The 12,767-nt window shown below is 37.2% G+C and overlaps 1 protein-coding gene across 2 annotated transcripts in view; it reads right to left on the minus strand.

The window, feature by feature from the left end:
• Window positions 1-219: 219 nt before the first annotated feature.
• The window catches only part of tmem161b (transmembrane protein 161B), a 57,176-nt gene continuing 44,628 nt past the window's right edge, over window positions 220-12,767 (minus strand). For both annotated transcript variants that reach the window (XM_069890520.1, XM_069890530.1), the window contains 4 exons: window positions 8,738-8,851; window positions 7,970-8,144; window positions 6,986-7,082; window positions 220-3,555 (listed from right to left, as the gene is read on the minus strand). In XM_069890520.1, coding sequence (XP_069746621.1) covers window positions 3,278-3,555; window positions 6,986-7,082; window positions 7,970-8,144; window positions 8,738-8,851 — 664 coding nt within the window. In that variant the 3' untranslated portion in view covers window positions 220-3,277. The remainder of the gene's footprint in view (window positions 3,556-6,985; window positions 7,083-7,969; window positions 8,145-8,737; window positions 8,852-12,767) is intronic.

A 12,767-nucleotide genomic window follows, 5' to 3' on the forward strand; every position in this document is an offset into this window, starting at 1 on the left:
ACCACTGCTCCACATTCTAGGGTACCAGAAATAAATTGAATAATAAACTTAAGGAAATCCTTCCAACAAGATACGTGTATAAAGTGAGTTAAAGGAACATCTGTCCACAGTAACCAGCTCAGTAGTTTCCAATGTGAACAATTTCCACTAGTTTCATTGAAACATACATCTTATCATCCCAAGAAGCAGAACATGAACAGAAGAAAATACCTTGTTGCATTCAAATCAATAATAATGATTTTATTAAAAGGCTTTAAACTATTTAAGTGCATTCCAGCACAAATTAAACATCAAACGCAAATACAATTCTTTAGAAAGGCCTCAGACATTTACCGTTGGTTATGGAGAGCCAACCACGTGTCATGGAATATATAATCCCATATCTGTGTTTGTGGTGCATCAACTTTAGGACTACGATTCAGAATTTAAAAAAAATGTTCAAATGCTCTCCGAGGATTCACTGAAACAAAGCCATATTCCCTTGATACCAGCTAGCCAAGTTAAATTTTGACACTGAATACCCATATACATAAAAATGAGAAATATTATTCTTTAATTTTCTTCAGGAACATTATATTCCTTGCTTAATTAATTTAAATCAACTTATTGAACTCTGATCTACAATTATGCAGGTGGGATTTCAGCTTTGCTTCATTTCGGTGCAATATACCTTGTCACAGTACTGTAGTAGCCATCTTGTTTTGGTGATAGGAGTTAGTCTGAGATGCAGTTGCCTGGTTTTATTTGATTCACCCACTCTTCAATATTCTGTCACTGCAGATCACCTACAGTTATTGTTGTTCATGTCCATTTCAGCTCGCGCTGGATAGTTCCCAACTGACTAGACAAATTGGAACAAATTATACCCGTCCATGACTTTTGGCAAAGGATTAATGAATTAGCCAATTTCACAAATTTACAATTAATTTTGTCAATGTTGCTTAAAAATGTACCAATACATAATACTGCTATCTGTTAGGATAAAGAGGTACAAATAGCTCTATGTTTTTGTCTATAATGAACAATTTTAAGAATTCAGTTCCATTAACATTATTATACTCTCCAGATTTATGTTAGTACATTCACAGACAAAGTTGTCATTACATACAGAATACAAAAGGACAACCACTTTCATTTGCTGTGAAACATACAACTGTATACAGCTTAGTAGCTATTAGAAATGGATGTTGGTTTAAGGAGATGGGTTTCATTATAAATGGTCAATAAATTCTATTTCTAACATGCTGTTCTACAAAGTGAATTTTAATTGGACTTGTTTGGTATGTTTTCGTTTTGCATCTATAATAATTGCACTTAATTTTCAAGTTAAATAACAATGGAAATCGCTATTTGAAACAAAAAAATCATTAAAATGGGCAGAGATTACAGTAGCCAATAATGTACTGTATTATGTCATATGGTTGAAATTACATTTTGTACTGTTCGATCAGATTGCGATTTGCGTGGAATAGCACCATTCAAAGATATTACACAAAATTTGTACCTAAATGATTAAATCCAATAGGATTATTGGAAACCTGAAATATATCTATTATTTGCATGTTCTTGGCAAACTATATTAAAATCTATAACCTGCAGATTATTTAGTCAAGTGAGGCATCCTTATCTACTGTTTGCAACAAAAAAAAACCATGCATTTTTTTTTGTGAATTTATTGCATTATAACGCCCACTGCAGCAAGGGGAATAAATAGATAATAAATAAAGGTTAAAAAAAAACTTTTTTGGCACATTACATTCTCTTGAGGAAATATTAAATATTCCTGCAACATTTAATTTTCAAAATTCAACTTAAAGGAGGGATTGTGAAGTTGTCAACATTATATACTATATTTAATCATCAGAACTTTGGAGAAAAAATCAACATTATTTTGCATTTTTCCATGTTGATAACATAGTGGAAATGTTCATCAACTAAATAGCTCATAAAAAAATGTTTTAATCACAGTTAACTTTTTTCTCCTACATTCTGTCTTGTATCAGTCAAGCTCCTGGTTACAGATTTTGGAAAGTTTTGGAACATGAAAGATATTCTAATGTCTGCATGGTACAATTACGGGCAATGAAGTGCAAATAACAAAAGATTTTTACATATTTAATTTGCAATTTTTGGACTTTCAATCTATGAGGAGATTCTTAGCACGATTTCTGGTGGAAAATTTTAGATGTAGTAAACAAAGAAACATAAATCCATTAGTTTACAAAGAGAAGTTTCATTTACCAGATCTAAAAGTTAAGTAAACATTTGGAATTCCATTTCTTCTGTGTGATGATAATTACAGATAGGAGGTGCTTTCTAAAATAAGCTTCCTTCATAGAGGTAAACTACAACATCAGACTTTCATTGTATTGCAGGATTTTTTGAACAATGCAAAAAAAAATTTAAAAATCATTCACCTAATCGCCAACCTGAAGCAACAAATTAAACTCTCTAACAGCAACAGCCACAATGTCAAAGTTATTTGTTCCCTTAAAAATCTGAAGTAGTCAATCTTTACTGTAATGTACAGTAGTTATTTTCACATTTCAACTGTAAAGGCTTCTTTACAGTGAAAAATGCTGGATTTTCCAACAAAAGGATAAACAACGCATTTTAACAAACGGCTCAGTCATTGCCAAGAAATCTGTCAATATTATTCATTGTTCAAAGATTTTCTTCACTCAAGATTTACAACCAATTAAACATCATCAATGTATCAAAGTTACATTCAAAATCAGCACAGACTCATATGATAAGGGTGGGTGGAGGGGGAGCGTAGGTCGAGGAATTTTGAACAGTCGACAAAAGTTGAGCTTCATTGCAATGTATTCTGAAAAAAGATTTAGTTCCTTTTTCAATGATTGGGCAAAATTCTGATCAAGTAAAAATTGGAGAATTAAGTATCTCAAAATATAATCATATCATGGATATACCATCAACTTTGGCCCACTAATTTACCAACAAATTAGGCCAAGTAATCTTTTATTGATAACCTCCAGCAAGTCCAAACTCGACGCAAAGATAAATGATCTATCCACGATATCAGCAATATAACATTATTCCAGCTTCCAAGTTTCAAAATGTTAAGACATTTATTCACCCTGAGAACCAGAGGAAGCATTTGAAATGACCAGGTTAATCTGTGCTCTGTATTTTAGCAATAAGCTGTTTCCACACGGTTTAAAATATCCTTTTGTTTTAATCCCCAAAAAGTGGCACTGATTTTGTGTTCAGATCTGGGATAATATTTGGATGTCCAGCTTTATCATGTAGTCACTTATGCAACTGTCAGGTACTGATGGTAGAACAGACCAAAAAGACTTGTTGAGAAGAGACATGCTGCAATCCACCAAGTTAGAAAGGAGAGCAGGCCTCGGAAGAATAATGGAGTAAAAACGTTCTGCAGACCATCCAGAGCCATTGTAATTTGTGCAACAGTTAGCTTCTTGTTTTCATTGGCTACAAGGGTAGATGATTTGACAGAATTGGAGGCTTCAATGATCTCCTTAGGAGATACGTACGAAGATTCTGAGAGGAGTCCCCAGGAATGGTGACCTGTTTTATGAAATATAAATGAATCACTTCCTCAGTCTTACTTTCAAATTCGTAACATGAATATTAATATAAAGAATTAAGATAAAAAATGATCTAATCATGGTCTTATCATCATAAATAAACATTGACGCAAATTACAATCCACCAAGTTAGAAAGGAGAGAAGGCCTTGGAAGTATGACGGAGTAAAAAGGTTCTGCAGACCTTCACCTTCCATTGTGGAGAAGCCTCTTCCACTGTGCCGCAAGGCTGCACTTTCTCTTCCTGCGTCACAGCTGCTCCTCCCATGCCCTGTTCTGACTGCTGACTCAGTCGAGGGCTGAAACCACTGATCGCCCCACCCTCAAGTACATAGATTCTCAAGGTGGGGCATTCGTCCCACCAGTGGGGCGTGGGTGTATTTTGGTTGGGCGTAGATACATTTTGGGAAATATTTTAAAAGTTTGGTTTGAAAAAATAAACTCTTTATTGACAACACTCAGTACAACACAATTGTGGTAACTTCCAAGTAAAATCATTTTGTTCTTTTTATTTTCATAATGTGTTTTTGCTCTTCCGATGTTTCTCTGTTCTTTCTCTTATTTTAACTGTTGTTACCCTTATTATATATTACATTATTGTATTTTCTATAACCGGTCTTATTATCGTCCATTCCAAATCATCTCACTGGAGACAAGGATTCTAAATTATCTCAACAATTATGTCTCCGACCATACCCCTTTACTTTTTCAGTTCAGTAGTGAGTGAGACCCGTACCTCTATGCATCTTTGCGCACTAACGTATTGATGGGGGGGGTGGGGTGTGTCCCGCCCCAGGCGCCAAAATTGGGGAAAAAAAAATAGGGACCCCAGAAATAAAAGCATGAGAAAAAATGAAAAAAAAAAAAAAACACCAGCGTGGTTTCTGACATTTTATTTTTTTAGGGTCAGTATTCTTCCTTTGATTTGGTCATTTTTCAATTCCAAGCCATAATAAAATATTGATTAATCTGTTTCAGGGAGCTCACACTGTTGTATATTCAAAATGAGCAGACCAAGCAAGCAAAAGCTTTGTCAATATTCAGTGGAGTTCTTGAAGTTTGGGTTTATACCTGCTGTACATGATGAACGTGCATCTTTTTGCCTATTAAGCCAACAGAGTTTGACAAATGAATCAATGAAAGTAAGCCATCTTGAACCTCATTTGAGGATAAAACATTCTAATCATGTCAATTCGAATTGGAATATTTTAAAATCACTGAAAAAGAAGATTCAAAATAGATCAAAAATCACTTCATTATTCGTTGCACAAACTACAGCCCGGAATCGTACCCTTGAAGCTACCTCTGAAATTTCTCTGCTTATGGCAAAACATGGAAAAATCATACGATTGGGGAGGAACTGATTAAACCTGCAATATTATGGTTTCTCAAACAGTTCTGCAAAAGGATGACAAAGATGTCCGAGCAATGCCATTGAATAATAGTACTGTCTGCAACAGAATAGATCGCATGGGTCAGATGTTGAAAAACAGCTTATTGAGAAGTTGAAATCAATGAAGTTCTCAATACAACTGGATGAATTTACTGTTTGGGACAGTGAGGCTCTGTTATTGGCTTACGTGAGATATATTGATCAGGAAGAGTTTCAAGTAGAGATGTTTTGTGCAGTTGATATCTACAGCAAGCTCAACAATTATTTGGATGAAAATGAAATACCAAAAGGAAACATTGTATCTTGTGCTGCAGGTAACTAATGCTGCTACAAACACCATTGTTGACCATTTGAAAATGTTGGTTACCGACTTCAATGATAGATTTTGTGATTTAAAGGCAATGGATTTTCCCTCTTGGTTAACTCAGCCATTGCTGGTGGACTTATCTGAAGTTCCAGTGCAATACCAAGAGGCGTTATCTGAGTTGCAACAAGATAAATCTGTGAAAACTCTGTTCAAAGTGAAAGGAACCATGATGTGGCTGTCTAACGAGATCAAAAAGAAATACCCAAACTCAACTACTTTAGCAAGGGAACTAATGATACATTTTTCATCTTCTTATTTAGTAGAACGTGGCTTCAGAGCTGTTAGTGATTTGCTACAAGCTGAGTGAAACCGACCAAAAAATTACAAAATGTGGGGATTTAAGGTTGAAACTAACAAAATTAGTCCCTAGAATCAAAAAAATCTGCAGCCAGCGTCAGGGGCGAGGTTCCCACGGAGGTGATGACAATTGTTGAATGTGTGTTTGAGTTAGTTGACGTATTGTAGTAGTAGTTAAAAACAAAATATGTGTTCCAGTGTATTCCCGACTTTAACTGCATTGAAGTACACTTGCAGTAAATGATTGAATTAAAACTTCTTTTGAATATATAGCTTTTTTCCACTAATGGTGAGGTGTATGTTCTTTTAAAAATTAAAGTGGGGCTGAGGGCAAAAAAAGTTGAGAACCACTGCTCTAGTACATCTGAAGACCACCTTGAATCTGCAGTCACTGCCCACCTCTCTGTTCAATTCCTGTTGTCATCTCTAAGCATGTCAATTCATCTCAAGAATAAGACCATATTGATTTTTCCTTTCTGAATTGTTAACAAAACCTGTAAATAGTTGGCACGTGTATAATTTTTAATATTGTGCAAATAGTTACTGTAAAATCACAAATTAAAACCCATGGTATTTCAAAATATTGTAAGATTGCAGTGGACGATCCATGCCCTAACTTTGAACTCTATTGCTACTAGTTATTTTACAGTTTATAAAATTACTCTCTACTCGGAACAAAAGACCATGAAAGAGAAATGAAACTTAACTAAAAACATCTCTAGTTACAAAACTGTATACAACCAGCCAATAGAGGGCTCTCTCACATATTCAAAGTCAATGGTTCAACAAATGATTTTACACTATTTTCTTCACCTAGAAATTAAAGTACTTTTAATTGTCTCAACATATTCATCTGGCCAATTAAAAAAAACTGGTCACAACTACAGTTTCAAACAAAACACTGCAGATTTGTTGCAAGTGAATACCATACAGCAACACAGATTTTTTTTGTAAAAAAAGGTGACAGTTTAATGGAGTAGTGTCCTGCATTGATGAATGCAAGCTTTCAATTCTATGTCAAAATGACAATTTTCCTTGTATCCCTGCATAACAATGCCTGTCATGCTTTTGTTACCTTGCATTCATGTAAACACGTATCAAAAGAGAGCAATGGCCAGCAAATGGAGGCAGAAATGTTTTGAATTTTCTTTCATAGTGAACTCATTACCGCAGCAAAATTAAACACTGGCTAACATCACAAATCAAAATGAAGGCATTCTAGCCAATTATAGCTAAAGAGCAGATTAAATCCTAGCTTTTACCACTAAATTATCAAGGAACAAAAGAGAATTGAGGTATACCAGCATCTCACACCAATAGCAGTTGAACAGAAAATGAATCAATTCACACTTACCTAGGGTTTTTAAAAGTAGCGTTGTATGAAGAAGCATTATGATAGGTGCCACATACTGCAGTGCAATCACACAAAGATAATAGAAAACTCGAGCAACCTTTAAGCAGAGAGAAAAAAAAAGTTATTTTATCTTCATTGATAGGCTGCTTGCCTTAAAAATAAAGCACACCTTAAGTTAAATGCTTAGCAAACGTTATCAGTTAATGTTGTAATTCAGTTATTTCACTAAACTCACTGTCAGAATTGCATGCTGCAATGTGTTCCATCTCATTTATTTCAGATACTTGCATAAGATAAAACTATCCAAGTTCTTTTCAAGCTTTTCAAAATTCACAATTGTCAAATATCAACATAGGAATCTACCCAACTTGTTCATTTAAAATTTAGTGCGAGGCTGGCCACTACAATCATTACAAACACATGCTTAAGAATTGTCTGGTGAATACGAAATACCAGCATGGTATAATAAAGCCCAAGTTCCTCTCCCACTCTAAACTTTATGTGACTCCAACTCTTTAGCAGACAGCTGGCATGTGACGTTTCACTGATGGCAATTTCACAGTGTCTATGCTTGCACATGCATGCTCAGAGATCCCAACATGGATTAATGATGACAAATAGTGACAATTTTGCTGCCATGACCTCGCAAAAATTCTGTTCATTCCCTCGTGAATTTTCCTTTCTGAAGAAAATCAAAAGATAGTGAACAGAGCAACTTTGCAGTGCTCTGTTTTAGTAAATTGGGGCACTAATGTGCACAATGAAATAGGCAAAGCAATCAGGTGTTGCAAATATTCCCTTTTTCCACATCATTAATATAACACTACATGTTTAGTTATCTTTCCTCAAATGTAAAGCAAGGTTTTGCTTTGCTGCAACAAAATTCTCAAGTATCAACATTCCTCCATTCTTTCCTGTCCTCTTGTGTGCAACATTAGTTGCTCTCGTTCACCTTAAACCCTTCGGCAATCTTCATTTTCTTACCATCTTTTGCAAATCCGTTGTAATGATCCGCCCTGCCTCTTTCTTCATTTGTTCTACACTCTTTTGTGCTAAGTTTAGGTATGCTTGCAGGTGTTGCCGAATTAAGGCCAGTCGGAGAACACAGAGAAAGACAATAATCCACAGTCGCAATGAATCATATGTAGTCTCTGACATTCTGTAAATCATTTAACAGAAGTATTTTTAAACAAAAAAAGTTACAAAAATCTTGACTCGAATCTGTGAGCATATCCCCTTTATCAAAATTAGATTTTATTGAGTTGAAAAAAGTAAATTTCTATTTTTACTTATAGCTGAATTGATAATCAAACAATAAATTCAAAGAAATGGATGCCAAATAATGTAGGACCCTTTTTCCTCAACCAAGATAGCTAAATAAGGTTGGATTTACTGCCTCCATGTTCAAATAGAAGAATATATTAAATAAACGTTCAGTTGAACTTTAACTGTGATTGCAACATGCAAATTATTTCTTGGCAGTCAGTTAATCAGGCTGACCTTAACTTAGCATAAAAGCTCAGGGAATGGAATAATGAATCACATTGGAGCTATAGATCAGGAAATCATAGTGATTCAAAAGTCGATCTTAAATTCTTCTGGTTAGTTGTTAAGTAGAAAGTCTCAAAAAAATAGGAACTGATTTTTAAGCTATCACACAGTAATAAGTTAAACTAGAGAAAACATCAAAGATCATATTCTACACTGCAACTTATCATGCAAATAAATTCTTCTTTAATCATATATACTTACAAAGGAATATTTTCTTGACCAAGTGGTGGATTCATGATATAGTCCTTTGTAATAGGTTTCACCCACAGAAGTACCATGATTAGAGGTGACAGGAAGTTCATATGAAGCAAAGTCCTGCAAGTCAAGAAATCCAAACAATACACAATGTTAACAAACATTAATAAAACCCAAGTTCCTCTCCCACTCTAAACTTTATGCGACTCCAACTCTTTAGCAGACTGCTGGCATGTGACGTTTCACTGATGGCAATAAATACAATTATTTAACATTTTGCGCAGCTAGGACAACATTAGTTTTATTAGGACTGTCAGCATAGCTTTGAAGGACAGGCCATACTTCATGAGCCTAATTGAGCTTTTTGACAAAGTGACAAAAGAAAATGTTAAAGGAAGGAACAACAAATGTTGTGTATTATCTATTTTAGTATAGCATTTGATGAGGTTCCCAATGGAAGACTCATCCAGACAGTTATGAACCATGGAATACGTGGAAATTAGGTTGCATGGATTCAGAAGGCAGAGGGTGGTACTGTAGTCAAAAGAGCATATTCTGACTGAAGGTCAGACTGGTGACATTCCACAGGAATCTGCTTTGGGACCCCTGCTGTTTATGAGTTTTATAAATTCTTGGATGAACATGGATGGATAGGTCAGTGAGTTTGCAGATGATATAAAAGTTAGACATTTTGTCCATAGTGCAGAAGGTTGTCATAGGTTACAACAGGATAGAGTTGGGTAGAAAAGTGTTAGATGGGAGGTCAATCCAGATAAGTGAAGTGATGCATTTTGAAAGGTCAAATATGAAGGCAGAGTATGTGGTTAATGCCGGGATTCCTAACAGTTTGGAGGAAGAGAGTCCAAGTCCACAGATCCCTCAAGGTTTCCACACAAGTTGACAGGGTGGTCAACTCTGTTGGGACCACACTTGGAGTATTGCATTTAGTATTGCGTCTCCAGCATTGTGTTTTTACTTTTGTCTTCAGTTCTGGTTTCCTCATTATAGGAAGGATGTAGAGACTTTAGAAATGGCGCAGAGGAGATTTATCAGGATGTTGCCTGGATTTGAGAGCATGCCTGTAAAGAGCCCAGAGCCCATTCCATTTCATCCTTAATAAACAGGGCACTCAGCCCTCTTATACCTCCAATCATAAATATGTCCAATGAGTGCAAGAACTCATCTATTTTGGTGGGTCTTCCCCCCGACCCCTCCCAAATCCAATTTATAAAATTCTTCAAAGAATCCCCTAAATATGTCATTTATTTCTTTTGGCTTGTATGAGATTTTGCCTTCCCCTGTTGGAATCGCATTGATTGTTCTGGAAGCCTCCTCTACCCTCACCTGCCAGGACAAGATTTTATGGGGGTTCTCCCACAACTCATAGTACTACTGTCTAGATCTAAGGATCAACTTTTCCATCCTATATGTTCGTAGCTCATTGTACTCGAGCTTCTTATTGACCAAGTTTCTATACCCTGTGGCCACCCGGTGTTATCTCCAATTCCAAATCACTAACTTTTATCATATACTCTTTTTTAACATTCTTGGTGCACCCAATTATCTGGCCCCTTAAATAAACCCTCAATGTGTCCCATATCAGGAAGTTATCCTCAGTAAAGAGGAAGTTCATCTCACAGAACAAATCTATCTGAGCTCTCACAAAGCTACAAAATTCCAGTTTTCCCAATATCTTGTTCAGCCATCTTCAATACACTGGGGCTTGTTTATCCACCATTAAAATCAATACCACCAAAGACGAATGGTCCGACAGCAACCACGCCTTGTATTTGACTTCCAGTATCCTACCCTCCAGTTGGGCTGACGCCAAGAAAAAAAATCAATCTGATTGTCGGAGTCGTGTTGCTGTGAATAAAAAGAGTAATCCCTCACTCTTGGATTCAGCCTCCTCCAGATCTCCATAAGACTCAGCTCCTTCAGGAAGGCCAGGGGGACTTAGCTGCCCTAGCCCTCATGACCTTCTTCACCAATTTATCAATGGCCAGATCCAGGCAAAAATTGAAATCTCCTCCAATCAGCACCTTCTCCCTTAGCAACATTAACAACTCTCCCTGTTAAACTTGCCATAGCCCTCTTTATATCTCCCATTTCCTTTGAAAGTCCCCTTAATACAGTTTTTAATCTGGCCTCTGAGGCTTCCACAATCGCCTCCACCACAGCTTTGATACTCTGTCCCGGTGAGTCTCTCTTCTCCCTCCGATGCCTTTGCCCATCATGTCAACGGGCCTATCCTCCCACTGTTCTCCTCCTCTGCCTTGCCATCGCTCCCCCAACTGCTGCTCACCGACCTCTCAATTGTCTCCCGCCGCCTTCTCTTTTGCTGTCCACAGGCGACCGCGTGGGCTGCTCTCCTGACGCTGCCTGCGACCCACTCCTGCCAGCTACCACCAACTATCACTCTCCTGCATCTTCACTGGCCTGCCCGACACCGCCCCTGCTTCCTCCTGACGTTGCTCTCCAGTGACATTCCACGGTTGTCATTGCCGCCCACCCAACTCAACGCTGGATGGCTCTCCTGAGAAGGGGAGTCACCTGTGACCTCCTCCCGCAGTGACCTAGAGTAGGCCCTGCCGACCTCCTTGCCACGTGGTCCCGACATCTTGGGGCTGTTTCAGGTCTACACCTTTCATTGAGGGCTTTGTGTCCTTCTTTCTCTGCTGGATTCTCTCGGAGGTTGTTTCTATGTGTTTTTCTGCCTTTTCTTCAGTCTTCTGCGGAGCTCAGGGATTCTGCTCCTACTTGCTATCCACCATCACATCACAATATTTGCTTCTTAAAGCAGTCAATCAATCCAGGTATTAGCTGACTAATTCCTTTCTGATTTGGGAACCCAATGCATTAAAATCCTTCCTTATGCAGTCAGTGACAAGACGTCAAGGATCACAAGAAGCTTTGGGAGAATCTTCTCTTCTTTAGATAAGAAAAGGTGAAAAACCAAGGACAAAGAAGCACACTTGTACAAGTGTCAACAACTTTATAGCTCTGCAAACTGGAAGGCATATGATGGATAGTGAAGCACTGACAGACACTCTTCATGAACCCTCTTTCTCTGTGCTGATAAGGGTCTAGTTTACCCGATTTTGGAATGTCAGCAGTGAAGGATGTTCAACTATGGTGGGAACCCGGGTCTGTGTTATGGATGGTAAAAGAAGAAAGGCATATTCTGCTTACATAGTTATTGAGACAAGTGACAGCTTGAATGATTAGGTTCTGAACACAAAAAAAATTGAAGGAAAAAATTATAAATGTAAGGGACTTTCCAAGGCAGTTAGCAAAAAAAAAATTAGAGGAACACCCATTGCAAGAAGTAGAGTATGAAACTAGAGAGAAGATCATGACCCATTTGAGTGTAACTGGCCTGCTCATCTCACAAGGGTAGTAGTTAAGTCCAAACTACAAGTCTTGTGGTTTGGTAAGAATCCATTAGAAGGAACAGTAATTCCAATTTGAAGTTGCTGGAAGTTAGCTGTACATGGGCATGCTCAGTAACTGGAGTGCAAATAAAGATCAGGTTTACTTAAGTCTGTTTCAAGCCTTTGGCTCGATGTGGTAATGGGGTCAACAATTAAATAGGTAAAAAATGTCATAAACTGTACTTCAAATGTGCTCTTACCAATGTCTATAAAACTGAAATAAAAGTAATTAGCAATTTAATTACAAAACATTCAATGTGATACATTGATAACAGTGTAGTTTAGTATATTATAGAAATAGCTACGATTTTAAATCAGCACTTAGGATGGCATGGTTAGTGCAGCGGATAGCGCAACACTGTTATAACACTAACAATTGGGATTGGGGTTTGAATCCTGTGCTGTCTGTAAGGAGTTTGTATGTTCTCCCCATGTCTACATGGGTTTCCAACTGGTGCTTCGGTTTCCTCCCACCCTTCAAAACGTTCTAGGGTTGTAGGTCAGTTGGGTGTAATTGGGTGGCATGGGACTGAGGGCCAAAAAGGGCCTGCTGTCAAATTTCATGGACTAGCTCATCAGATGAAATAATAAACTTCATGTAA

Source organism: Narcine bancroftii, chromosome 1 (genome assembly GCF_036971445.1).
Source record: "Narcine bancroftii isolate sNarBan1 chromosome 1, sNarBan1.hap1, whole genome shotgun sequence".
Taxonomy (NCBI): Eukaryota; Metazoa; Chordata; class Chondrichthyes; order Torpediniformes; family Narcinidae; genus Narcine; species Narcine bancroftii.